The following is a 25282-nucleotide window of genomic DNA, read 5'->3' on the forward strand; positions in this document are numbered from 1 at the left end:
TGACCCAGTTACATAGGTGCTAACATGTTGATCTTTGTCCAAGGAGATGCCTGAAATGACTGTTCTGTTATATGTTTGAGATAAGATTTCATAATGATGGTTTATCTTTTCAGGACTTTTTGTATTAAAAGTGTATGTACATATCTGGGTTTAATCAAGGAGGAATTTCTTGCCCTTCTTCATTGATATAATTAATTTGTATTTGTTATGTCATTTATGTGTCATTTACAGAAAATTGGCAGCAGAATAGGGTGCTGAGGGGGTTTTGTACCTATATCTGTGTTTATTTGGGGAGAGGACAGAATGGCTCTTTTAAAACAGATTACCTATAACAAAAAGTCTTAAGCTGTAGATTCAAACCTAACAATAGCACACATTTCTAACACTCCCAGTATTCCGTCGGTATGTAAATATGCATTATGTCTTCCTGTGCCCCTCACTGAAAGCATGGCCACTGAGACTTCTAGTGCACCCTGTCGTTAGAGAGGGAGCGTGAACATGCCTGATTGGGAAAAGACTCACTATAAAGATTATGGCCCGTATTCAATTTGGAGCGAAAAGCCGTTTGAGTGTTTTTGGCGAAACTTTTCGTGGGTGACGTCATTTTCGCCTGTTTTGGTTTTACCCCATATTCAATTTGAAGGACTTTCCGCCTAGGCGGAAAGTCAATGCAATGTAATAGGCGAAAAAGTTTTGCCTATGAATAGTGGTTTTGGCGTGCAACATTGCGGGAACCCCCCTACAGCCTTCAGACAGTCCCCCCAAAGGTAAACTGTGTCAAATTTTTTTTAAACACTTAAGGACCCCCCCAAAAAATTATTTTGAAAAAGGGGGCGGCAAAAAAAAAATTGTGGTACAAAGTTAAAAACTAGCGAACATGACTCTGGGGGGTCCCCAAGTATGCCCAAGTGTTTTTTTTGGATTGCAGGTGCTTGCAGCAGGTGGATTTTTCACAATTTTTTAAACTTCACTTTAGCAACTTTTAAATATGTAGACCCCCATTTTCAAGTACCCCAAATTTGATGGGAATAGTTATTTTTCAGAAAAAAATACTCCTGAATACTATTCTGCACCACGTATTGAAAAACGCTATTTAGCAGCTATTGAGCCCTTTTAAAAAACCCAAATTCCTTCAGCAAGCCAAATCGGGGGGTATCATAGGGAACCCCAATGTCAGAGCATCTTTTGGGGGGTATCAAACTGATTTCCCCAAATCTGACAGCACTTTCCGCCTGTTTCAGTTTCGCCGCGTGCCGTTTTCACGTACTTTCATATTGAATACGGGGTAAAGCGGGCACGCGCGCAATACTTTTCCACCTGCCAAACAGGCGAAGTAGGCAGAAAGTCCGGGCCGCACAAAAGTATCGCGGCTCACCTCACATTGAATACTGCTTTATGTCGGGTGCCGTGAGTCTACAGTGCGCGCAGAGGGGTGGTGTTTCCTCAATGGCCAGCCCTGGCCCCCCAGACAAGCCTGGGTAATCAGTACCTGCCCCACTTCCCTCTCAGTGCCCCTTGCTGAAAGTACAGGTAAGTTTTGGAATCTGCTATGTGTTCTTGCTGAGTTCTGCCATTAGAGAAACCTGCTATCACTTCCTATGTGCATTTCAGTTGAGCGTTTATAAAAACTGGTGAACGAACTGAAGAAATGACTGTATATTGTAAGCCAATGTATTATCTGGATTGAAAATATCAAACTCCATAGACAAAACATATGTCTTTCATTTCAGTGTGCCCATTTGTTTAGTTGTTATGGGTTACAGATTATTTCTACAGTTATATCTGCACCAGTTTTAATAAATACACACTTACACCGCATTGAGGCAGTTGCGTTATGTTATCGCTCTTCCCTGTCCAAATGCAGATCAGATATCTGTGATTACCAGCACTCCTAGCACAGGCGAAAGTGTTACGCCTCAATATGTTCCTACTTCTATACACTTTAATATGGAAGAGCATTACTAACAATGAATAGCTGCATGTTTATACCTTTTATGTAAGGAATCACTCCTAACGTACGGCCAGTGCCATATCTATATCTAGGCTGTGGTTCTCAAACTATTTTGCTCTAATAAAATAAATAAAAATGATTACAGGATCCCAGCAAGTTGCCGCAGAATCGCCATCACACATGGGTGCGGCAGATTGCGCATGCACAATGGCGCTGCACAGGCACAAAACAGAAGTGAAGTGACCACTAATGCAGTCACTACATCTCTAAATCATTGCCGGGTAGAGCTCCTTTTAGAGCCCCTGTCTCTGCATGTGATTTTTGATACATTTATGAGAATGTTACATGTATACCCCCTGTGCAGGCCTTGGGGGTGGCAGAGAGAGATATCGAGTGACTGGGACGGGTAACAGGGGGAGGTGGAGGGTGTCAGGGAGAAGCAGTTGGTGAAAGGCAGAGATAGAGGGTGACAGGGAGAAGCAGTGGGTGGCAGGGAGAGGCAGAGGGAAACAGTGAGAGGCAGTGGGTGGCAGGGAGAAGCAGTGGGAGACTAGGGAGGTGGAGGGTGACAGGAGGAGGCATTCGGTGACGGAGAGGCAGAGAGAAACAGTGAGAAGCAGGGAGAGGGAGGGGGAGGCAGAGGGTAACAGGGAGGCAGTGGGTGAATGGATAAGTAGAGGTTGACAGGGAGAGGCAGAGGGTGACGGGAAGGCAGTATGTGACTGGGTAGGCAGACGGTAACTGAGAATCAGTGGGTGACAGGCAGAGGTAGAGAGCAACAGGAAGAAGCAGTGGGTGGCAAGAAGAGGCAGTGGGAGACTGGGGAGGCAGAGGGAAGCAGGGAGAGGCAGAGGGTGATGGGGAGGCAGTGGTTGACTAGGGAGAGTCAGGGTGGCACGGGGAAGCAGAGGGTAACAGGTTGGCAATTGGTGACTAGGGAGAGGCAGTGGGTAACTATGGAGAGGCAGGGAGAGACATTGAGTGTTTAATGTGTGCCACCTGTCCCCTTTTATATCTAATGAATGTGTTTTTTAATTAATTTATGCCACATTGCCCCTTACATGTTTAATTAAGCTGTGCCACCTGCCGCCCCTTCTATATATTTAAGTTGTACCACCTGACCCCCCCCGTAGAACTTAAGTTGTGCCCCCTTTATATATTTATTGTAGTTATGACCATCCCCCTTCACTAACCTTATGTCCTCTTCAATTTGTCACTGCAGGTCGGGAGATGAGGCCAGTCTGTCACAATCACCGCTGCAGCGAGTGGGGGAGGAGACCGGGTTGGGTAGACGGTGACAGCTGGCCTGGGTGCACAGCTTGCCTAGTAACCATTTTGGCAGGCCCATTGCCCCGACAAGTTTTTATAAAAAAAAATAAAAGCATGGCAGGGTGGCCTCGGGCAGGGGCAGGGTAAAGTAGGGGTCAGCTGACACAGGCGGCCATATTCAGAAATCTGCTTCTCCATAGGGCTGGTGCAGCCGATGGTGCATCTTAATAAGTACATTAACAGATTAGCGCTGCAGCCTGTGGGCATCTTCATAGGAGTCTAATGACTTTTTGTTTTGCTTGCAAATATACACGTTGTGCTGCCACACAAGAGATGTGACATAAGCTCCTGACTAGTTATTACCGATGACCCCAATGAATGCAGATAATGGCTTAGACCAGAGGTCTTTCCATTAACACTCACTAGAGATGAAAAATGCAAATCCAATTTTAAATGATCTGTTAAAAGCATATTTCCTACCTATAATAAGACACCACGCTGCAGCATAAAGGGGGAGTTGTTCATTTGCAATTAACAACAAAAACAATGTAAATTTGGAAAATGGAAACAAATAGGAGGACACATTAAATACAGATACAATTCTAGGGTTCAACTCAATCTTTAGGATTTGGCCAACAAAATCTTATCTATTGTTTCCCTTTTGCTATTAGAACCTAAAGGGGGAGATGTATCAAACTTTGGAGAGAGATAAAGTACCAACTAATCAGCTCCTAACTCAGTTTACAGGCTGTGTTTGGAAAATGACAGGAGCTGATTGGTTGGTACTTTATCTCCTCACTTTATCTCTCTCCAAAGCTTGATACATCTCTCCCTAATTCTGAGTGGTATGTTGCTGCGACCGTTTTAGTGGCTACTGCCGTAGTTGCGTCTGCGACTATCGTATGGATTCTCTACAGCATTCATCGTAGTGTTGCATAATCGATTTGCCTGAAACCCATTATTTAAGTTTCTTTTTAAATCCTAATGTTGGCATTGCGCCTGATTCAACCCGATGGTTAACGCACAACTTCAGTGTTTTCCGATCTCTCTTTGGACACAGCACTCGGATCTGCAATGCCAGCAGTGCGGCATTACCATACAGCGTAAAACTCTGATTCAGGCCTATTATTATATTGCGGCTGAGCGGATCAATACATGTCGAGTTAATATAATGTCCCTGGTACGGTCTAACTTTTTACTGCTAAAGACAACGGAAATGTTGTATTACACAATGAACAAATAACCTTAAGTGGTGCTCTGGCGCTCAAAGGCAGCAACTGTAAAAAAGGACGCTGCTAGCCCTTAATGTGCTGAATTATAGGGGCTTATTTAATGAATTTGGCCAATTTTTGCAGCAATTTTTTTAAAGGTACACCTAAAGTTTTGGGTTTATTTTAACATAGGCATCATGGGTATTAGAAATTGTAACACAATATAATGCTGGACAAAGCAAAACTATACATAAGGCCCTTCAATAAATTAGTGAAAATTCAAGACATGTAGGGCCTGATTTAAGGTTGTACGCTAATCCCGTCGTGACTGCATCATTTTACGCAGCTGTTATGCGAAAATTTGCAAATTTCACAGCCGTGTATTGAGACGCTCATCTGCGGCTTCGCAAATTCAAGCATCTGCGTAAAAAGTTGCAGCATCTGCGTACAAAGACACAGTACATCGGTTAAGATGTTCTTCCTGGCTGGAAGCTCATCTGCACACAAGTCTTTTAGAGGCAAGACAGCCACCAAGCCATTAGCAGCCATTAAACAACTAGGTGTTTTCCTCAGATTTGTAAAGTATGTGTACAGGTATCAAAGTCATACACAGAGTAAAAAGAGTTATTGTGTGGGTGCACACACCCCTACAATCTAATATTAAACCATGCCATTTATTAGCTCTATATACATTCAAATGTCATGGGAAATCAAACTCATATGAAAATATGTAATGCTGTTATAAGCAAGTATGGTTTCACAACCACGTTAGGCACAAGCGAGATATAAAATAAAGATGACAGAAAGTGAAAAGAATAGAAATCAGTGTATTTAAATAACAACCTGCTCTTATCATCAACAAAAAGGTTCACTATATATACAAAATAATTGTGTGGTCTTTACATCAAAATGTTTCTAATTCATTTTATCAGTGTGTCTCATACACTATAACAATGCAAGGTTATACTGTACATATAGATACTATGTATCATTAAGTTCTACCAATGTTCTGTCCAAAGCTATATCAGTGTAGTAGGGCAGTGGTTCTCAAACTCGGTCCTCAGGACCCCACACAGGTCACGTTTCCCAGGTCACCCAGCAGGTGCACAGGTGTATACACTACTCACATTTTAAAAGATGCACAGGTGGAGCTAATTATTTCACTTGTGATTCTGTGAGGAGACCTGGAAAACATGCACTGTTTGGGGTCCTGAGGACCGAATTTGAGAACCTGTGTAGTAGTGTGATATATCAGGTTGAACATCTGTGTGGCGTTTCCTCCTAAACCATAGGATTAGATCCTCATGGTTATTAAATGCTTTCCAAAGCTGCTAATTTAATTATATGCACCCAGGTGTCAAAGTCAATCAGATGTAGCTCTTAACATAATTCTATACTCGTATACGAGCAATTAATACTGTGCAAAGTGCGGTAAAGATAAGCCAGTTAGTGTTACCTATGTCCCTACAAGATTTCTTGTACCAGATTATTTTCAAGATTCTAGTCCTTGTCTGTTACTACTTTCTAAATGAAATAGTGAACCAAATGTGCCAGTCAGCTCCCTAAGGCTTATTTCACACTTCTTGGTTTTGATCGGCCGGTAAAAAAAAACAGCTGTTTTTTTGTCGGGTGTGAAATGTAGTAATGCAGGGAAGCCGGTGGGTCCTTTCACACTGCCCGGATGCCGTGTTACAGCCGGAAATATCCACTGAGAAGGACGGCTGCCATGCCGTGCCTGGGTCGTCCCTGCAAGCCAGTAGTGTATAGGAAACAATGTTTTCTTTCACACACAACGACCGGCGTGTACAGCAACTGCTGCTGCTGCGTATGCCCAATAGATAAATAAAAACAAACAAACATAAAAGCGGCTCAAAGCCGCTGCTTGTGAAAGGCACTGAGTGCCTGAAAAAAACGTCCAGCTTCTGCCTGGTTTTTTGCTGGCCGGTCAAAATCGGCAGGTATGACACAGGCCTTAAGGCACACATCCACTAGCCGATTTCTATGAGCGATATCATTATCGTTAAAACGCTCATGAATCGTGCATGATTCGGCCACATTAAAGTAGGAAACGACCAGTGATGCGCGCCCCTGCTGGTCATCTCCGACATCAGTCATCGGCCTAACATGCTGAACAACCTGACGATAACGTCAGGCTGAACATGTTAGGGGATGATTGATGTGCCTACACTGAACGACTGCTCGGTCAGTGTAGGCACAGCACAGACTGTCAAACGACTGCACAATTACAATGTCGTAATCGTGCAGTCGTATTTTGCTCTGCAAGTGGATGTGTGCCTTAAAACATTTTAAAACATTCAGCCAGTGACCCAGAGAGTTGGGAACAACTCCCACACTGTGTACCTATTTTTTTTTTTTAATAAATTACCGTTAGGGTTCAATTACAGCTGTGCTTCTCAACGTATTGCATTGAGCTGATAGCTTCCCTCCTGCATAACTGATGTACATCCCCCCCCAAACACCCATCCAGACTGGGAACAGCACATTGATCAGTTTCCTGGCGTGCTGTGTTCTAGGTGCAGTCACATTGTAGTGACACCATACTTACTGTGGGGCTCATTTGATGGCTAACCAGTACTAATTAGACGCATAGTTGTAATCTTTCTGGCAAAGTTTAGAAAATTAAAATGACCATGTGGATGTTGTAGGTTACTGCACATTTTTGCATATTGCACCTTGTTATCAGTAAGCAGCAGTGTGTTTGATATGTATGAATGATCCTTTAAAAGTTTGTTCATATAAATAGTATGCATTTTTCATTCAGCAACCTTTTTGGATTTTAAACAACGGTGAGCACCCCACATGAGGGATACAACCTACAGACTTGTGTTTGCAATGACTGTATAATGTTCCGTGCTTTCTATTGATTATTATTTCTGTGTTTTTTTTAATTATTATTTTATATACTATATGCTGCATTTTTGCCTTCGTTTATTGCCGCCACTCCCTCTGATAACATGAATTTCCATCTATTTAATTGGAGCAGCCCATTTTTAAACAGAAGAAGCTTTAGCTATATCTTACTGCAGTTCTACATTTAGGATCACAATGTGAGACTGTGTTCATGTCTCGCACAGATTATGTCGCTCCGCAGTACTGGATGTGAGTGACAGGCTGATAGTGAATCCGTGTGCAACGATTCATTCTGATTGGGCTGGTTGCTGATTGCTGATTGGGCTGGCTGCCCCCTGTAGCCCAGTTTTCCGTGGTGGATTTTCCAGTCGACATGTTACTGTACCCTTGCAAAAAGATTTTGACAAGCCCTAAACAATACGGTTCCTACCTCCCTGAAGTACAGAAGTGTTTTCATTTTTATCTTTATTAAAGCATATTAATGCATTATCAAAACCAATTTATATTTTCTTAACAATGCCATAGAGACATAATCAGATATATGAGAAGTGGCCCAGCTGTTATTATCTAGCTTTTAGGGATATTGAGTGATCGGGACGATGATTGTATAGGTGTGTCTGCTGTACTGTTGCAGGAGCATTAGCTGATTAATGACTTATAACGCTCCTACAACTGTTGGGATCGGGAGGTTGCATCTTATGGGCTGTTTAATATTTGTCGGGCCAACCTCCCGATCCCATAGAAACACATCCACACTGAACTATGTCTGCACAGCGTGTACGGGGCTCACAGGCAGCTGATGCGCTCACACTGGGGACACATTGCACGGCCGATCGGAAGAGTTTAACCTGATCAGCTGATAGAAAAGGTGTGTACCCAACTTTAGTGTTCTGTGTTTTGCAAAGTTTACAGAGACTTCAAGCCGGAATATAAATGTTATTTATTGATTTTACTCTTGACTGGCATGAAAAATGAAAGGTAATTTATTTACAGAAAAACGATTAACCAGCCCTTTCCATCTAGGCACAACTGAATATGATTTTTTTTTTGTACTTGTCAGTATAGTTACTAAAGATTTTGGGCCTGATTAGGAGGCGAACGCTATTTGCGTGCGCTTGCTCTGAATCAGGGCGTCCCTATTTTTTTAAATTCCGGCCTCCAGGCCACTCGCATAGCTGTGGGTGACCACCCACAGCTTGTGCGAGCGGCCTGGCGATGGTCGCGATTATCGCAACCATCGGCATTGCGAGGAGACCCTTGTGGTAGGGTCTCTGCACTCGCAATGCCAAGTGGACGAGTGATGTCAGTAGGGCCGCCCACAAACGGCAGGCGTTCCTTCGGGAAAGCATTAGTTTGTTCAGCCACCCCCCTACCCGCCTACAAAACGGGGCGACCTGTCGATCAACATCGACAGCCACCCTGTTTTGCTGCGAGCTCAGGAGTGAGTGAAGGTCTCACTCGCTTCGGGGCTTGAGCACGCCGCACGTGCGCACTAGGCCACCATCGACCCGCTTGCGAGCGCTATGTGCTCGCGAGTGAGTCTGAATTAGGCCCTTTGTTTTTTCAAAGCTGCCGAATTTGTGTGTATTACAATCACCGTTTTATCTTGATGACTTTGATAAACCAATATTTAGGAATTTAGCATCTTGGCAAAACCATGTTATTCCGCAATGGTAGAGTTTAAATGGGGGCTCTTCCAAGCTAAACTCTAAATTGCCATGCTAAAGCTGTCCAGTACTTATGTGCTACATGTGTGCAAAACTAGCATTTGCACACCTTGCATCACAACTTGGTTTGTCCAGGTGCAAAACTGCACCCTTCAGCTGGATTTGCTGCTAACTAAGGCCCTCATTCAGAGCCGTACGCTCTGTGCAGAGCGCACGCTCTGAATGAGGGCCGCCCTCCATAATTATGGAGCGTCCTCCTGGACGCTCGTATAGCTGTGGGTCACACACCCACAGCCTATACGAGCTTGCAGTTTGATGGCCGCGATGGTCGTGACCATCGAGACCATCGCCACTGCGAGCCGGAGCCTGCGGTTGAGTTTTTCAACCACAAGGCCCGGAGTGATTTTGGCTCTATCAGAGCCAAAATCACTCCCACTGACATCACTAGTGATGTCAGTGGGCCGGCTTCTGACGGTAGGCGTTCCCTTGGGAACGCCCCCGTCAGGGAGGCACGCCCCCAGCACGCCCACCAAAGGGGGCGTGCTGTCAATCAACATCGACAGCACGCCCCCTTTGATCAGACACAACGAGCGAAGGAAAGTCCTTCGCTCGTCGCGTCTGGCGCATGCGCACGACGGAGCTCCCGCCGTCGTGCGCATGCGCAGTGCACAACATCGACCCACTTGCGAGCGGACAGCCGCTTGCGAGTGGGTCTGAATCAGGCCCTAAATCTTCATGCAATAAGTATTGTGCATTATCATCATTTATTTACAAATTGCCCCTATATTCCATAGCACAATAGATATAAATCTAATGAGTGGATTTAAGCCTATTGCAGCAAGAAGTCCAAGTGGCAGAGACAGTTTTCACATTGACATCTTTACCAATACAACATGTATTACAGACTCCAAAATTCATCCCAGCCACCCAAACCATAACTTATATAAAGTAGACATATAGAATTTAAAACACGTGTCCTTGATTTTTACACCACACTGTGCTCTTGCTGTTACGAATGTTAGTCAAAAATGCATTTGTAATTAAAGACAAAACAAAAGAAACAATGCAATGCAACAAATGCCTCCGAAATGTTTAAATAAGCTGCACACCATAACTGTACGTGCAATTGCAAAACAACCAAAACTCAAGTATACTTACTGCTTGGCTTCCAGCTGGGAGCAGAAATGTAGTACTCTGGATGGTGGCATGGGAGGAATGCTGCCAGGCCTGTCTTGGGCCAAGACAGCCCTGGCAGCATTCCAAATATCACTTCTATGCTTTGTAATAGAGCAGAGGCTAAGGGGTATATTTCTCAAAGTTTGATTTTGCATTAGATTTTATTTATGTTTAACTCACTTAAAATCAAATTAAATCGAATGTATATATCACTCACAAAATCCCAAAACTTACTAAAAATTCAACTCACACATACTCACCTACAATCCATGTACGGGTTCCCGAGTTTAGATAGACAGTAATCAGTTAGACATTGTCTAGATAGACACCAGATTTTAGACAGTGAATAGTTTGACAGGGACAAAAGTCAGACACACTAAAGTTAGACATGTAAAAAGGTTGACAGGGTCAAAAGTTCTACATGATAATGGTCGACACATTTTTTAGGTTTAGGGTTAGGCACTTACTGGAGGGTTAGGATTAGGCACTTACCCCAATGGTTAGGGTTAGGCACCTGGAGGGGGGGTTAGGGTTAGGCACCAAGGGGAGGGTTCGGGTTAGGGTGAAGATTAGGGCTAAAAAAAATAATAATATTAATTGTCTACCATTTTTGTATCAACCATGTTCATATTGAACTTTTGACCCTTTTGTACCTGTTTACCTTTTTACATGTCTAACTTTAGTGTGTCTGACTTTTGTCCCTGTTGAACTTTTGTCTCTGTCTAACTATTCACTGTCTCAAGGCCCCCATACATCAGACATTGATTGCAGCAATCGTGCAATTTGCAATCGATTGTGTATAAAAATCTTTTCCTTTTTCAATCAATTGTGGAAATTCTGCAATCTGCAATCGATTGAAAAAGGCAAAGATTTTTATACACAATCGATTGCAAATTGCACGATTGCTGCAATCAATCTCTGATGTATGGGGGCCTTAACATTTGGTGTCTATCTAGACATTGTCTAACTAATTACTGTCTATCTCTTATAACACACCCTCCATGTACACATCCACGTCTTCCTAAAATAAAAAAAATGCAAAGTCCCGGCCCACAGACATAAGTACCGTCCTCTAAGGACAGTACTTCCCGAATGTCAGCTCAGCTGCGGCATTTCACTTAGAAATGCATGGGCTGAGCGTTCATTGGCTGAGAGAGGCGAGCATGTGCCTCTCTCAGCCAATGAACTGTTCTCACAATTGACTTCAATGGTGAGAACTGCTAGGTAACCCTTTGCTCTGTGAGCTCAATTTCTAGAGGTAAGTGGGAGAGGTGTGAGAGGCATAAGGGGAGCTCTTATGGACTTGTAGGGAGTCTGAATGGCATGTAAGAGGCCTTGTGAGTATGTAGCAATTTGGGGAGGCCTTATGGCATGTTGGAAGGTCTGAGGAGCATATAGATTCATGTCTGATGGTCATATTCGTAAGTTTGAAGGACATTAAGGGCCATATCCAATTAGCCGTGGTAAATTACCGCGGCTAATTAGCTCGCCCGGGGCTATCCAATTAGCCCCGAAGTTGGCCTGACAGCGTCACTTATCAGGGTTCTTTTTTCGGGACCTGATGTGTCCCGAAAAATAATCCACGATAAGTGCCGTTCTTTTGGCCCAAAAAGGGAGAGAACACATAGGTCTGCGACCTTATAGCGGCTCCTAAGTGTTAACGTGTGAACTATCCTATTATTTCGCCCAAAATAATAGGATAGGGAGAGAAAAAAAATATCGTCGAAAATCGGGGATAATCGGCGAAAAATCCCTGTTTTTCGCCGATCGCGGGGATCAATTAGCGCCCGAACAGTGTTCGGGGCTACTTGGATATGGCCCTTAGTGGCATGTGGGTTAGTCTGATGTGTATGTAAGGCAGGTCTGAAGGGCATAATGAGGCATGTGAGAAGGTCTGCTAGCCAGAAGCAAGGGCTTGCTGATCTTGTTGTAAAGTGTCCCCCTCATGTCCTAAGGACAGGGTTACATGTGAGAGTACTAGATCCACCGTGTGAAGAGGTAACCAGAAAGCCACAGACTGAGAATTAGAAAGTGAACAAGCTTCTCAAACATCACAGAACTGATGTCAGGATCTGTGTGTGGGATAATTGTGCTGTTAATTGTATTTTTATACATTGGGACGTTCACATATCCAACTTGTGTTTTTCAGTGAGAATTCCTATGCTATTTTCTGCAATGCCTCTTCCTGTGATGAGGTCAGTGATGTCCAAAGTGGTTTTAGAAAATGAACAAGGTATTATCAGAAACAACTGTATGTATTTTTATACCTCATGATAGAAAAAAAGAGAGCGGGGTATGTAATTTAGCGCAATGGCCACAAAGTGCCTCCGGAATGGTCTGCGAGCACCAGTAACATTGTTAATTTTCCCTTGCTTCCCATAGTGGTGTGCAGGAAAATGACCAATGTTTGGCTGCTGTATTAAGCCGTAATGTGGACCGCCAAACCCGGCATCATCACATCGCACTGAATTAAATTTCCCTATTTAAATGGGACCATTTGAAAAAAATTCCTGTTTCATGTAAAGCTACTATAATCAGACATTTTGTAATTAAATCTAAGATAGAACGGTTACAACGTCCATTATTGATACATAATACTTCAAATGAGGTAGCTCGCAACATGCAAGAAAGATGCAGGACCAGACAAAATGGGGTTAATGTGTGTATTTTATAATGATTTGTCTTACACTGTGGTTCTATTAATTGTAAAAAAAATGTTTGCTATGTCAAATCAATTTCCATGAAAGTTGTATATACAGTCGCATAGAGATAAAAATAAAATGTTTTTTGAGAACATAATGGGTCATGTGAAAGGCTATAACCCTCACTGATAATACTACTTCTGTGATGGCGTGCATTACCTGCAAAATACCGGCGGCGGAATCCTGAAGGCGTCAGGATCCCGGCTCCAATATCCTGACCACCGGCATCCCGAAGGTATCTGGGGTTAGGAGGAGGGTTAGGTTTAGGCACTAGGGGGAGAGTTAGGATTAGGCACTAAGGGGGAAGGGGGGTTAGGTTTCGGCACTAGGGGGAGGTTAGGTTCAGCCATCAGGGAGGGGGAGGGGTAGGGGTTAGGGAACAAACCTGAAGGTGTCGGGATTCTGACTGTCGGGATGCCGCTGTCGACATTGTGACTGGCGGCATCTCGACCACCGGGACCCCATACCCAACCCACTGTCAGCATACTTGGTTACTCTCCCAGAATGTCCAGGAAACTCCCAAATGTCTTGGTGTTCACCAATACTCCCTGGATAGTATACAAGCCTCCTTTATCCAGCCCACTACCCCAGTGATGTGGGAACTCTAGGGGCTTGATGACGCGCTTTGCAGCAAATCACATCATCATGGCCCAAATTTTGCAAAATTGCACAGCTTGAGATGCGTCAATGATGATGATATTTGTGCGCTATTATCCCCCCCTACCACCTCTACTTCCATTTAAGGATCTCCCAGAAGGGAGTATTTAAAAATAAGCCACCTCTTTAGTTTAGCTTAAAGGGCATAATCTCTACACCGTAGTTTCTATTCCTTGATACATCACAATATGAAATGATACATATATAGTTACTATAAGTTCCAAACAATATTCAGTGGGGCCTGGAATATGCTGATATCTGCTAATACCCTGATATGGAAAACTCTGAAGAGAAGAACCCTGCTCTGGAATTAGAGAAGATATACAGAAACTTAATTCTTTGAATAAAAGAACGATACTTGAGGGGAAAAAAATGGTTGTCTGCAGCTGTCAGAGTTTCAATAGTTCTATGAAAACGAAACATTCTATGTTTCCATTCCCATCTCCTTCAACTAATTTCAGAAGTGCTGGACTATGGGTCCTTCCAACCGCAGTACAGTCAGCAGCTGAACAGATCATTTTTAGTCTTTTAGACGCTTGACCTTCTGCCCTATATAACACTATTGGCGTATTTCCTGTATTACAGGAGCACTCTTTGCTTGCATTGCGTGTCTGGAGAGTTTAACCGGAAGCATCACGATTGCTGTCTTCAATGGCATCTACGCAGCCACAATCCTGTGGTTCCCCGGGTTTTCTTTCCTGTTATCAGCTCTTCTCTGCTTAATTCCATTCGGTGTAGTATGGTAAGAAAACCTTATGCTTAGAACCTTCTAATCTCTGTCTGCAAAATTCTTTATTCATTGACGTGCTTCATTAAGTAAACCAAGTTATTTTTTAATTGCTGGAGATGATATGACTAAATTAAGATAATGAAAGCATTGTTGTGTATGATGAACAGCCAGCACGAGCTGTGCACTCAGTTCCTTATTACATTATGGAAAGAGAAGTTCCTTCTTCTATTCCTGATTACATTATGGAAGGAGAAGCACATTGTATAAATACAGAACATATGTAATGCAGAAGTGAGAGTTTGTGTACTGTACCTATACTTGCTTGTACTGTACATTCTCTGTAGACTGTAGAATTTGAATATAAATCTTGTACAACAGTGAGATGATTAGGGGGCATTACCATGAAATGCTTCATGTAGGGGGCATTGGAATAGCTGCTTATTGTTAAAGATAATGCACATACGAATGTAAGCCCTCCTTACCGAAAACTGTTCACTTGCACTGCCTCCATCCTCAGTGCAACCACGCAAGAGAGCCGACGGTCTCTAGAACCTGCTGGAGCTCAGCAGGAGGCATGACCTCCAACATTCGCACCTTGTTCTCAAGTCTTTCCTTCCTGGTGTTCCTAGTGCATGGACTCCCACAGATATACTATCCCTGCAGAGCCCACAGAGTACTACAATACGCATGTGTTTTTACCACTTTGACTCCTAGTGTACTACAATGCTCAGCAATACCGTAATGCACCAGGCTGCATCAATACTACTATTTGAACACCTAATATATCCATGGTGTCTTATGCTACTTGTTGTTCTACCTAGTTCAGTAGACCTAAGACCTAGTTAAGCTGTGCCACACGTGTGGACTAATCGCCACAGGTCACCTGCGCAGCACACTTGCCACCTTATGCACTCTGGCCCAGTGTATTGGCTGTTATTTAGTGGGACTATAGCGTTCCCGCTAGGCTGTTTTAGTGTGGGGCCTCGCCCTGCCTGATTTCAAAAGGGCAGAATGCGCCCCGCGGGTGGGAAAAATTGCGGTGCATCGAAGCCGTGTGCATGTGCACAGCATCTATTCACAGAGAGAGGAGAGCTGGGGGCAGCCCGGCATGTTTGTAAGTGCTGGGCATGCCACAAGAGTGATAAAAGGGTGTGTGTCTTAAGGTTTGGTTACGTCCATTTTTTGGACATGCGCTGGAGTGCCCTTTCTATGGTGCCGGACCTAAAGGGAACACTAGACTATCTACATAACCTTAATTCAACCCAGTGTCATTCTGCTGCACATCCTCACTACCGCTACTCTGCTAACAGGTTATGAGTCCAGCATGTCACGACCCTGTCTAGTTGTCACCTTTTTGCCTTGGGACTTACCCCTGTCAGCTCCCCCATGGATCTGTGTGTGTAATTTGCCTGGAGGATTTGCTCTGATTATTGCACCTGGTCTCTCCTCTGAGAGCACTGCTAGCCCTGATTGGAATCACAGGTGTGGTTCTGATTCTCAGAGCTGCAGAGATGAATACTCCCTCTGCATGTTGTGCCTTCCACCACTCAGAATGCTACTACCAGACCACCTGTCCGTATCCACCAATTGCTGCCAGACCCATGGTATATATATATATCCTCTCCTGATAGCATTCTGGGCCTGAACATCTCGTCTTCCCGTGGTGTATGGTTCATGCTGTTCCTGCATTCAAGTCTATCCCTGTAACCTGTTACAGCAATCCCTGGCGCTATCCAGAAAACCTGTTTCAACTGTACCTGGCAATCCAGTAAATCTGCTGGCAGCAACCCCCGATGCTTCCAGAAAACCTGTTACAGCCAAACCTGGCAATCCAGTAAGCCTGCTGACAGCAACCCCTGGTGCATTCCGAAAACCTGCTACAGTAATACCTGGCATCCAGACGTCCTGTTACAGCATACCTGGCCTGTGCTCTGCTGTTAGTCCTACTCCTGGTTGGTCCCTGGCACTCTGTAAACCTGCATCGTGTCACCCTGCCTTGCTTCCTGCTGTGGATCAACTCCTGCCCCTGTTACCTACCTATTCCCTCCCTGAACCTAAAATTCCCAAACCTACCCATTCCTTCCTGAAACCTGTTATTTCCAATTATCCTGTCCAGCCTGCAAATTCCCAAACCTACCCAATCCTTCCTGAAACCTGTTATTTCCAATTATCCTGTCCAGGCTGCAAATTCCCAAACCTACCCAATCCTTCCTGAAACCTGTTATTTCCAATTATCCTGTCCAGCCTGCACCTGAGTTCTAGCCTTGTCATAGTAATTCCAGATTACCCTGTTTAGCCCTCGTCTCAGCATTACCTGACTTCCCTTCAGCCATTGTCACATTCCAGTCCTGAGTCAAGTTCCAAGCTCATCAGTTCAGTCCACGTCATTCCAGTCCTGAGTCAAGTTCCAAGCTCATCAGTTCTGTCCACGTTGTTCCAGTCCAGAGTCAAGTTCCAAGCTCATCAGTTCAATTCAACAAGTCTTCCTGCCGGTCCCAGTCCGGTCCCTCCAGTTCCTGTCATTTATCATCAAAGGCAGTTTTCACTGCTACCCAAGTCTTGTAAATAGAGCTATTTACATTATCTGTGATTCCAGTCATGCCGGCCTCCGTTGAAATCCGATCACCACCTGAGACAGGTAACTCGCAGACACCAATTGTGACAGAATGTTCAGGCCCAACGATGGTGGCGGATCAAGCACCTATTAAGGGACTAGATGCTTTCCGTAACCTGGTCACCCGCTTGGATTCACAGGAGGCCGTACAGCATCAAGTGCTACAGCTTTTGAAAATCCTGAATAGCCGGCTAGATGTTACCCAAACCTTACCTGAACCCCTAACTACCTTCCATCGACTGCTGAAACAGCTTCAGGCTCTACTCACCAAAATTTTTCAGATCATTCCTGAATTTCTTAGAGCTGCCTCTGTCCCGACTAAAACCTCTGCCTTGGAATCCCTAAGAAACAAGGATTCTTCTGAACCAAGTACTGTCAGACATCGTAGTTACCCACGCCCCAAGCTCTCTGTGGCCGAACGCCAGCGGCGCAAAGATTTACAGCTCTGTCTCTATTGTGGGAGTTCTGACCACTTCATTAAAGACTGTTTCCTTTGCAACTCCAGCAGTGGTTCTAAGTGTCAACGTCTCAGTGCCCGTTCCGGTCCCAGCCCGGATTCTGCCCGTTCCGGTCCCAGCCCGGATTCTGCCCGTTCCGGTCCCAGCCCGGATTCTGCCCGTTCCGGTCCCAGCCCGGATTCTGCTTGTCCCAGCAGGGGACTCCAGTCAGCGGCCCCAGGAGGGGTCTCAAGTCTCGTACCCCAGGAGGGGGTTTCAAGTCTCGTACCCCAGGCCCATTCCGGTCCCAGCCCGGATTCTGCCCGTTCCGGCCCCAGCCCGGATTCTGCCCGTTCCGGCTCCAGCCCGGATTCTGCCCGTTCCGGCTCCAGCCCGGATTCTGCCCGTTCCGGCTCCAGCCCGGATTCTGCCCGTTCCGGCTCCAGCCCGGATTCTGCCCGTTCCGGTCCCAGCCCGGATTCTGCTTGTCCCAGCAGGGGACTCCAGTCCGCTGCCCCAGGAGGGGTCTCAAGTCTCGTACCCCAGGAGGGGGTTTCAAGTCTCGTACCCCAGGCCCATTCCGGTCCCAGCCCGGATTCTGCCCGTTCCGGTCCCAGCCCGGATTCTGCCCGTTCCGGCTCCAGCCCGGATTCTGCCCGTTCCGGCTCCAGCCCGGATTCTGCCCGTTCCGGCTCCAGCCCGGATTCTGCCCGTTCCGGCTCCAGCCTGGATTCTGCTTGTCCCAGCAGGGGACTCCAGTCAGCGGCCCCAGGAGGGGTCTCAAGTCTCGTACCCCAGGAGGGGGTTTCAAGTCTCGTACCCCAGGAGGGGGTTTCAAGTCTCGTGCCCCAGGAGGGGGTTTCAAGTCTCGTACCCCAGGAGGGGGTTTCAAGTCTCGTACCCCAGGAGGGGGTTTCAAGTCTCGTGCCCCAGGAGGGGGTTTCAAGTCTCGCGCCCCAGGAGGGGGTCTAAAGTTCCTGTTATCAGGGAGAAGTGTCTTGTGCTACAAAATCTGATTATGGTTCCTGTTCACCGTCTCCTGCATATATTGTTCCAGAAGATGACAATCTCTGTAGTCTGTTCTCAGCTTTGATTGTTGATGCTACTGTCTCTAGCTCCCCAGGACTCCTTCCAGTTCCATCAATTGGTCCGAATTCCGAACATCGGTCAGCTTCAGTTATTTCGACTCCTCATCAATCGGAGCATCCTCAAATTTCCTCCTGCCAGGCACCTGAAAGTACTCCACAATCCTTGAACACACAGGATTTGTCAGATACTTCACCATGCATTTATTTTGATGGGGACTTAACTCAATACTATGCTTTATTGAAACAATTCTTCGGTATGATGAATTCTTCTCTGCCATGTGGAGTCAAGTCTACTAATATTGTAGAGTTTGTTATCTCATCTTTTCAAGGTAAAGCTTGGGACTGGGTTGCCCCTATTTATAACTCCAAAGATCCAATGCTTCAAAATATAAAGACTTTCAGTGAAGCTGTTGTCAAAGAATTTGGTCCTTACCCTGTAAACCAAAATTCTAGTGAAGTTCTCAGTTCCAAAATATTGTCCAAGCACTCTGTTTATGCTACCAAGAATTCGTCCTCCACTCCTCTGAAATCCGAACAAGGTCAAGTTTTCAAGGGCCAGCGTGCCGAATTCCAGGCATCCCAAGAGAGCAGCACTTTTGAATCTGTAACCCAGAACATGACTTGTGCACACACCTCCTTGTCCCCTTTCTGCTACTGTTCCTCCCAAAATTCTGATCCTGTCCTTCCCAGCCACATATTTCCACAGGAGTTACCAAAGATTCCTGGTCCATTGGTTGGCACAAAACGTTCTCGCAGCAAAAAGAAGAATCGGCGAAGGTCTTGAACTATCTCCTTTGTAGACTTTCCACTCCAAGTATCCCAAGAAATTGGGAAGATGTCTGAAGAAAGTTTTTGTTTTGGTGTTTGGAGTCCACCCATAAAGAGGGGGGTACTGTCACGACCCTGTCTAGTTGTCACCTTTTTGCCTTGGGACTTACCCCTGTCAGCTCCCCCATGGATCTGTGTGTGTAATTTGCCTGGAGGATTTGCTCTGATTATTGCACCTGGTCTCTCCTCTGTCTGAGAGCACTGCTAGCCCTGATTGGAATCACAGGTGTGGTTCTGATTCTCAGAGCTGCAGAGATGAATACTCCCTCTGCATGTTGTGCCTTCCACCACTCAGAATGCTACTACCAGACCACCTGTCCGTATCCACCAATTGCTGCCAGACCCATGGTATATATATATATCCTCTCCTGATAGCATTCTGGGCCTGAACATCTCGTCTTCCCGTGGTGTATGGTTCATGCTGTTCCTGCATTCAAGTCTATCCCTGTAACCTGTTACAGCAATCCCTGGCGCTATCCAGAAAACCTGTTTCAACTGTACCTGGCAATCCAGTAAATCTGCTGGCAGCAACCCCCGATGCTTCCAGAAAACCTGTTACAGCCAAACCTGGCAATCCAGTAAGCCTGCTGACAGCAACCCCTGGTGCATTCCGAAAACCTGCTACAGTAATACCTGGCATCCAGACGTCCTGTTACAGCATACCTGGCCTGTGCTATGCTGTTAGTCCTACTCCTGGTTGGTCCCTGGCACTCTGTAAACCTGCATCGTGTCACCCTGCCTTGCTTCCTGCTGTGGATCAACTCCTGCCCCTGTTACCTACCTATTCCCTCCCTGAACCTAAAATTCCAAAACCTACCCATTCCTTCCTGAAACCTGTTATTTCCAATTATCCTGTCCAGCCTGCAAATTCCCAAACCTACCCAATCCTTCCTGAAACCTGTTATTTCCAATTATCCTGTCCAGCCTGCACCTGAGTTCTAGCCTTGTCATAGTAATTCCAGATTACCCTGTTTAGCCCTCGTCTCAGCATTACCTGACTTCCCTTCAGCCATTGTCACATTCCAGCCCTGAGTCAAGTTCCAAGCTCATCAGTTCAGTCCACGTCATTCCAGTCCTGAGTCAAGTTCCAAGCTCATCAGTTCAGTCCACGTTGTTCCAGTCCAGAGTCAAGTTCCAAGCTCATCAGTTCAGTCCACGTTGTTCCAGTCCAGAGTCAAGTTCCAAGCTCATCAGTTCAATTCAACAAGTCTTCCTGCCGGTCCCAGTCCGGTCCCTCCAGTTCCTGTCATTTATCATCAAAGGCAGTTTTCACTGCTACCCAAGTCTTGTAAATAGAGCTATTTACATTATCTGTGATTCCAGTCATGCCGGCCTCCGTTGAAATCCGATCACCACCTGAGACAGGTAACTCGCAGACACCAATTGTGACACAGCAGGCTCAAGGTAGTAGGTTCTGGTCCCCATACACTGACGATAACAATAAAAACAAGCTGCTTACAATCTAATAACTCCTATGGCAGCAAAGGCATAATGTTACACTGCACGTCCAGTCTTACAAGCCGTTGAACACTTTTTTTCAGTTAACGTAAAAGATATTTTTAAAAGCTTGAGACAGGGGGCGTGTCCATGTCACAAGCATTACTCACATGGGCACTTGTTTGGTAGACTGCCCCTTATCACCCTCCTGTCCCCGCCAATCACAGTATCACTATCACGCGCTATGCAGAGCGGCAGTAAATGGAACATACCTCATCCACTGTCAGGCCAATCAGGACAATGCACTCCTGATCGTGACTTTAGGATAGAGCCCTCAAATTAGGATTGTGCTACAAAAATGTGGATGTTTGTGAGGTATACACAATGGAGGCAGCCATTACGATAGCTAATATCCTTTCAAGTCAATGGATTCTGCTAAGTGTCTTACAAAACATTTGTTTGGCATATGGTGCAGAGTGGCGTTGTGCGGAGTCAACGGATATTTAAATGGGGAAAAGAGGGAAAATAAGCCAATTGTAAAAAAGGAGAAAATGTATTTACCAACAATATATTATCTCACATACATCTTAAAAACAATACAATGCACATGGGGATAAAAGTAACTGCCTGCGCGATGCAGGCATTGGTGAGTTTCTGCCAAGTCTGCCCAATTTTTTTAAAGGAGCAATCATTTTAAAGGCAAGACCAGGTTGGAATTGCCTTTTAAATGATTGCCCACTTTAAAACAGACTTCCCAGAAACTCGCAGTTGCCTGCATCGTGCAGACTATTACATTTACTCCATGGTGTTTGCATCATTGGAAATAGTTGTGAGAATGCTGTAATAGCCAATACCCAGATCTCAGTGACATGTGGAGAGGTTAATGGCTGGGGAGGCACACATGGAGATGGGTCTGAGTGCTTGGAGCCTGTCTCTCCCCCTACTCACTGTAACTCTCCCCTCACTACACTAAGCTTCAGTGTCCATTGATTCTCCTACGTGTATCACTGTCTTCTCTCGCTGCTGCTGACAGAGATCAGGGGCCAAATGTAATAGGGTGAGAGTTTAGAAAATGTGAGTGGGAAAACATCTGAATGAGATTTTAAATCGTGAGAGTTTTTTAAGTCTAAAAAAACATGCAAGTTCGCTCTGTTACTTTGTTTTTGGACTCTATTACATTGGCAAAGTTTAAAAAGTATCAGAAACTCTCTCTTTTCTAAACTCTCACCCTATTACATTTGGCCCCTGATCTCCAAACACTGCAGTGCACTTCCTGGTCACATGACACATCCAAGGTGACCATCAGTGCTCAAGGCACGTCCCCCATACTCGGAGGCATTCCTCTATTAGCTCCCTTTCTGTGCAGCTTACTGCCCATGTTGTGGCCCCACCCCCAGCTCTGCAAGCAGTGGCTGACTATACAGAAGTGAGGCTGAGCTGTTGCTGCCTCATCTCTCGTCTCCCTGCAGTCCCAGGGAGCTCCACAAAGCTGGTGAGTGTTAGCTATAAAAGTTATTACAATAAACAAAGAAGATCTTTATAAGTTCTAAATATCTTCTTTGTATTATTCCAATCATTTGTATATCAAATCTCAGGAGTATGACAGGAGAGGCTCTGCCTACCTGTCCCTGCCGAAACTGGAAGTGAGAGTCACAAGTTTCAGTGACATCCACAAATACTGCAGACGCGTTTCTGAACAATGTGCTTTCTCAGTGGCTCTGAACTTAGGCCCTGATTCAGACCCGGACGCTCTTTCAGAGCGCTCACTCTGAATCAGGGCGTTTTTTTAAAATTGGAGCCGGCTTCCTGGCCGCTCGCTAAGCGCTTTTACGAGTGGTCAGGTGATGGTCGTGATGGTCTTGACCATCGGGCTTGCGACAAGACCCTTGTGGTAGGGTTTTGTCTGCTGCAAGCCCCAGTGAGTTTCCGGCTCTAATAGAGCCGGAAGCTCACCACTGACATCACGAGTAATGTCAGTGGGGCCGCCCCCAAACGGCAGGCGTTCCTTCGGGAATGCCTCCATTTGCACAGCCACCCCCCCTCCCTGCCTACAAAACTGGGCGAGCTGTCAATCAATATCGACAGTCGCCCCATCTTGTAGTGAGCCCAGGAACCACGGAGCTGCCGTCGCTTGCTGGGGCTTGCGCATGCGCACGCCGGAGCCGGTTCCGGCGTGCACATGCGCAGTGGGGGACCATCGACCCGCTTGCGAGCGGGTCTGAATCAGGCCCTTAGATTGTTACAGTTGTATTCTTCTCCCCTTCTTTTCCTGTTCAATTAATCACTTGTTGACCTGGATTTGGCAATGTGAAATACAAGTATTGTGATCTGATGATTATAACAGCTCACTAAACTATACTAAAATTGCTTTTCTAATGCAGCGCCCCTAAGAAGGGCTTACATAGAAATGGTGCTCTGTTTTTTTCGGGGATGGCAGAATTGGTGCAGAAATCTTCATTGCTGCTGGACCTCTCAGCAGAGTTTGTGTGCACACAACCTCCCAGCTGTCAGCACAGTGGTGCTACCCAGTAGTGAAGTCATGTACAGTAGGTGCTGGAATCGCCAGCCCCAGGTTTGCTACTTAGAAGTAGAGATGTGCGGTTCGGTTTTACTCGGGTATGTTCGGATATCAAAAACGGCATCATATTGGCTATCCGGCTGTCACGTGTTTTGGATAGCCAATAAGAGAAATCAGAACTAATCCAAACTTGCGATAAGGACCGGATAAAAATGGAACCCACACATCTCTACTTAAAAGTAGCAACTCCCTGGAAGCCGCCCTGTCCCTGCCTGCACTGCTGGAGGTCTCACCGGGTACAGTCACACACTCACCCTACACAGCTGTGACACAGGAAAGAGACCCCAAAGAGAAGAAGGAGTCACATTATATACCTTCCAGCCAGGGTTCTTTACTTTTTCCTGTTTTAAGTTAGCTAAGGTGTTAACCTATTCATGGACGGAAAATAAAAAGGAAAAGCTGAATTTATTTGGAGTAGATTCTTTGTCACCTCAACCGAAAAGTAACAATATTACCATTAAACGCTACTTATCTGGTTATTTTCAGGCTCCTGCTGTGCATCGGGTACCAGGAAAGGGACCATGTTCTTCTTGTAAATGAAGAGGAATCTTGATTTATAGGATTGCTGGATGGAAGGCACCTTAGGAGAGCTCCTAGCACAATGTATAATATGAAGTATTGCAACACGGGTATCTGCAGAGGAATATATGGCCGTGACCGATGTGATGTCCGCCATCAAGTATACACAAAGTGACCCTTCCTTACTTAATGGAGACATTTATACTGAAATACTTAGAGCACACTATACAGACATGACTAAGGGCCTGACTCAGAGATGTGCGCTAATGCAATCGCAGCTGCCATCCTGCTCTCAGCTGCTGTGCGATAATATGCAAATGTCACAGACGCCGGGATATGTAATTAGACGCCCACCTGGGCTATCTCAGATCCAAGCAACTGCGTACACATACGCTGCTGCAGCTCATTCGGTATTCGGCCAGCTGGGTAGCCCTATGGTAGAATGGCCGCCTGAACTGAAAAGTCGGAACCCCTTTATCAGCATACAGGATCGCAGCTGTAGGCTGAAATGCCCCAAGAAGGGTTGCGACACGCCTGCGTTTTTGCAGCCATTTACTCTAACCGCCCCCAAACGGTTCATGAAAGTCAATCACAATCCAATCTGTGGGGTCTATTTACTAAGCCGTGTTAGGAGACAGAGTGAAAAGTGATAAGGCGCCAGCCAATCAGCTCCCAACTGCCATCTCACAGGCTGTGTTTGAAAAATGGGAGCCGATTGGCTGGCACCTTATCTCCCTTTACTTTGTCTCCTAACACTGCTTAGTAAATAGACCCCTGTGAGTGGCATTGATAAGGTGCCTTGGTGCGTGCGCAGTGCGACCGTGACGTATGCGCAGTTAGACGATAACCGCTCAACTGTGCAAATATCAGCATTGCGTAGATTTCTGAATCCGGCTCTAAGTCAGTGTTTTACCATCTTTTCCCTGCATGAAACATACCAGAACGTCTCCCAAAGTAGACCGTGTAATAACCTAAATCGAGATGATTTTATTAATTTTATTGCATCCATACTGCTACTTTAACAGTAGACGTGCACTGTTGTACCTATGCAAAAACATTTACTGGAGGGTCACCTGCCCAGTGATGTAACGCTTCTGTCACCAGCAATAGTAGTGCGTGTCTAAGCCAGCTGTCTCAGTCATGAGAATACTGCACACTTGTGGTAATGGGGCACTTACAGTAAGCTTCCTGTGCACACGCTGCAGGCAGGAAATACAGTGATCAGGCTCATCATGAGGTTTATAAGCTCAGGTCTCATTTTTCCCACAGTTTATATTCTTTTTATCATACTGCACAAATATTGCACATTACACCATATTGTCACATAAGCCCCAGAGGAGGTGAGAGCTTATGATTCAGCTCAGAGTGTGGTAATTGGATTTATTTGCCGAAGATTTTAAATACATTATGTAAACTGGAGCGCATTTTATATTTGTTTAATACAAGCGTTATTTACGGATAAAGAGGATTAAACTTGTATATATGAACACAAATGATATGTACAAGAAAGTGTGTGTGTGTGTGTGTGTGTGTGTAAAAAGATGATG

At 45.4% G+C, this 25282-nt stretch overlaps 1 protein-coding gene across 3 annotated transcripts in view; it reads left to right on the forward strand.

Annotated features, from left to right (window-relative positions):
* The window catches only part of SLC46A3 (solute carrier family 46 member 3), a 44474-nt gene extending 20105 nt beyond the window's left edge, over positions 1–24369 (forward strand). For 2 of the 3 annotated variants that reach the window (XM_088460266.1, XM_088460267.1), the window contains exons 4-6: positions 12295–12378; positions 14090–14246; positions 23703–24369. In XM_088460266.1, coding sequence (XP_088316392.1) covers positions 12295–12378; positions 14090–14246; positions 23703–23769 — 308 coding nt within the window. In that variant the 3' untranslated portion in view covers positions 23770–24369. The remainder of the gene's footprint in view (positions 1–12294; positions 12379–14089; positions 14247–23702) is intronic. The other variant, XM_088460268.1, reaches the window with a different exon arrangement.
* The last annotated feature ends 913 nt before the right edge of the window (positions 24370–25282 follow it).

Source organism: Taudactylus pleione, unplaced genomic scaffold, assembly GCF_031769625.1.
Source record: "Taudactylus pleione unplaced genomic scaffold, aTauple2 ptg000043l, whole genome shotgun sequence".
Classification (NCBI taxonomy): Eukaryota; Metazoa; Chordata; class Amphibia; order Anura; family Myobatrachidae; genus Taudactylus; species Taudactylus pleione.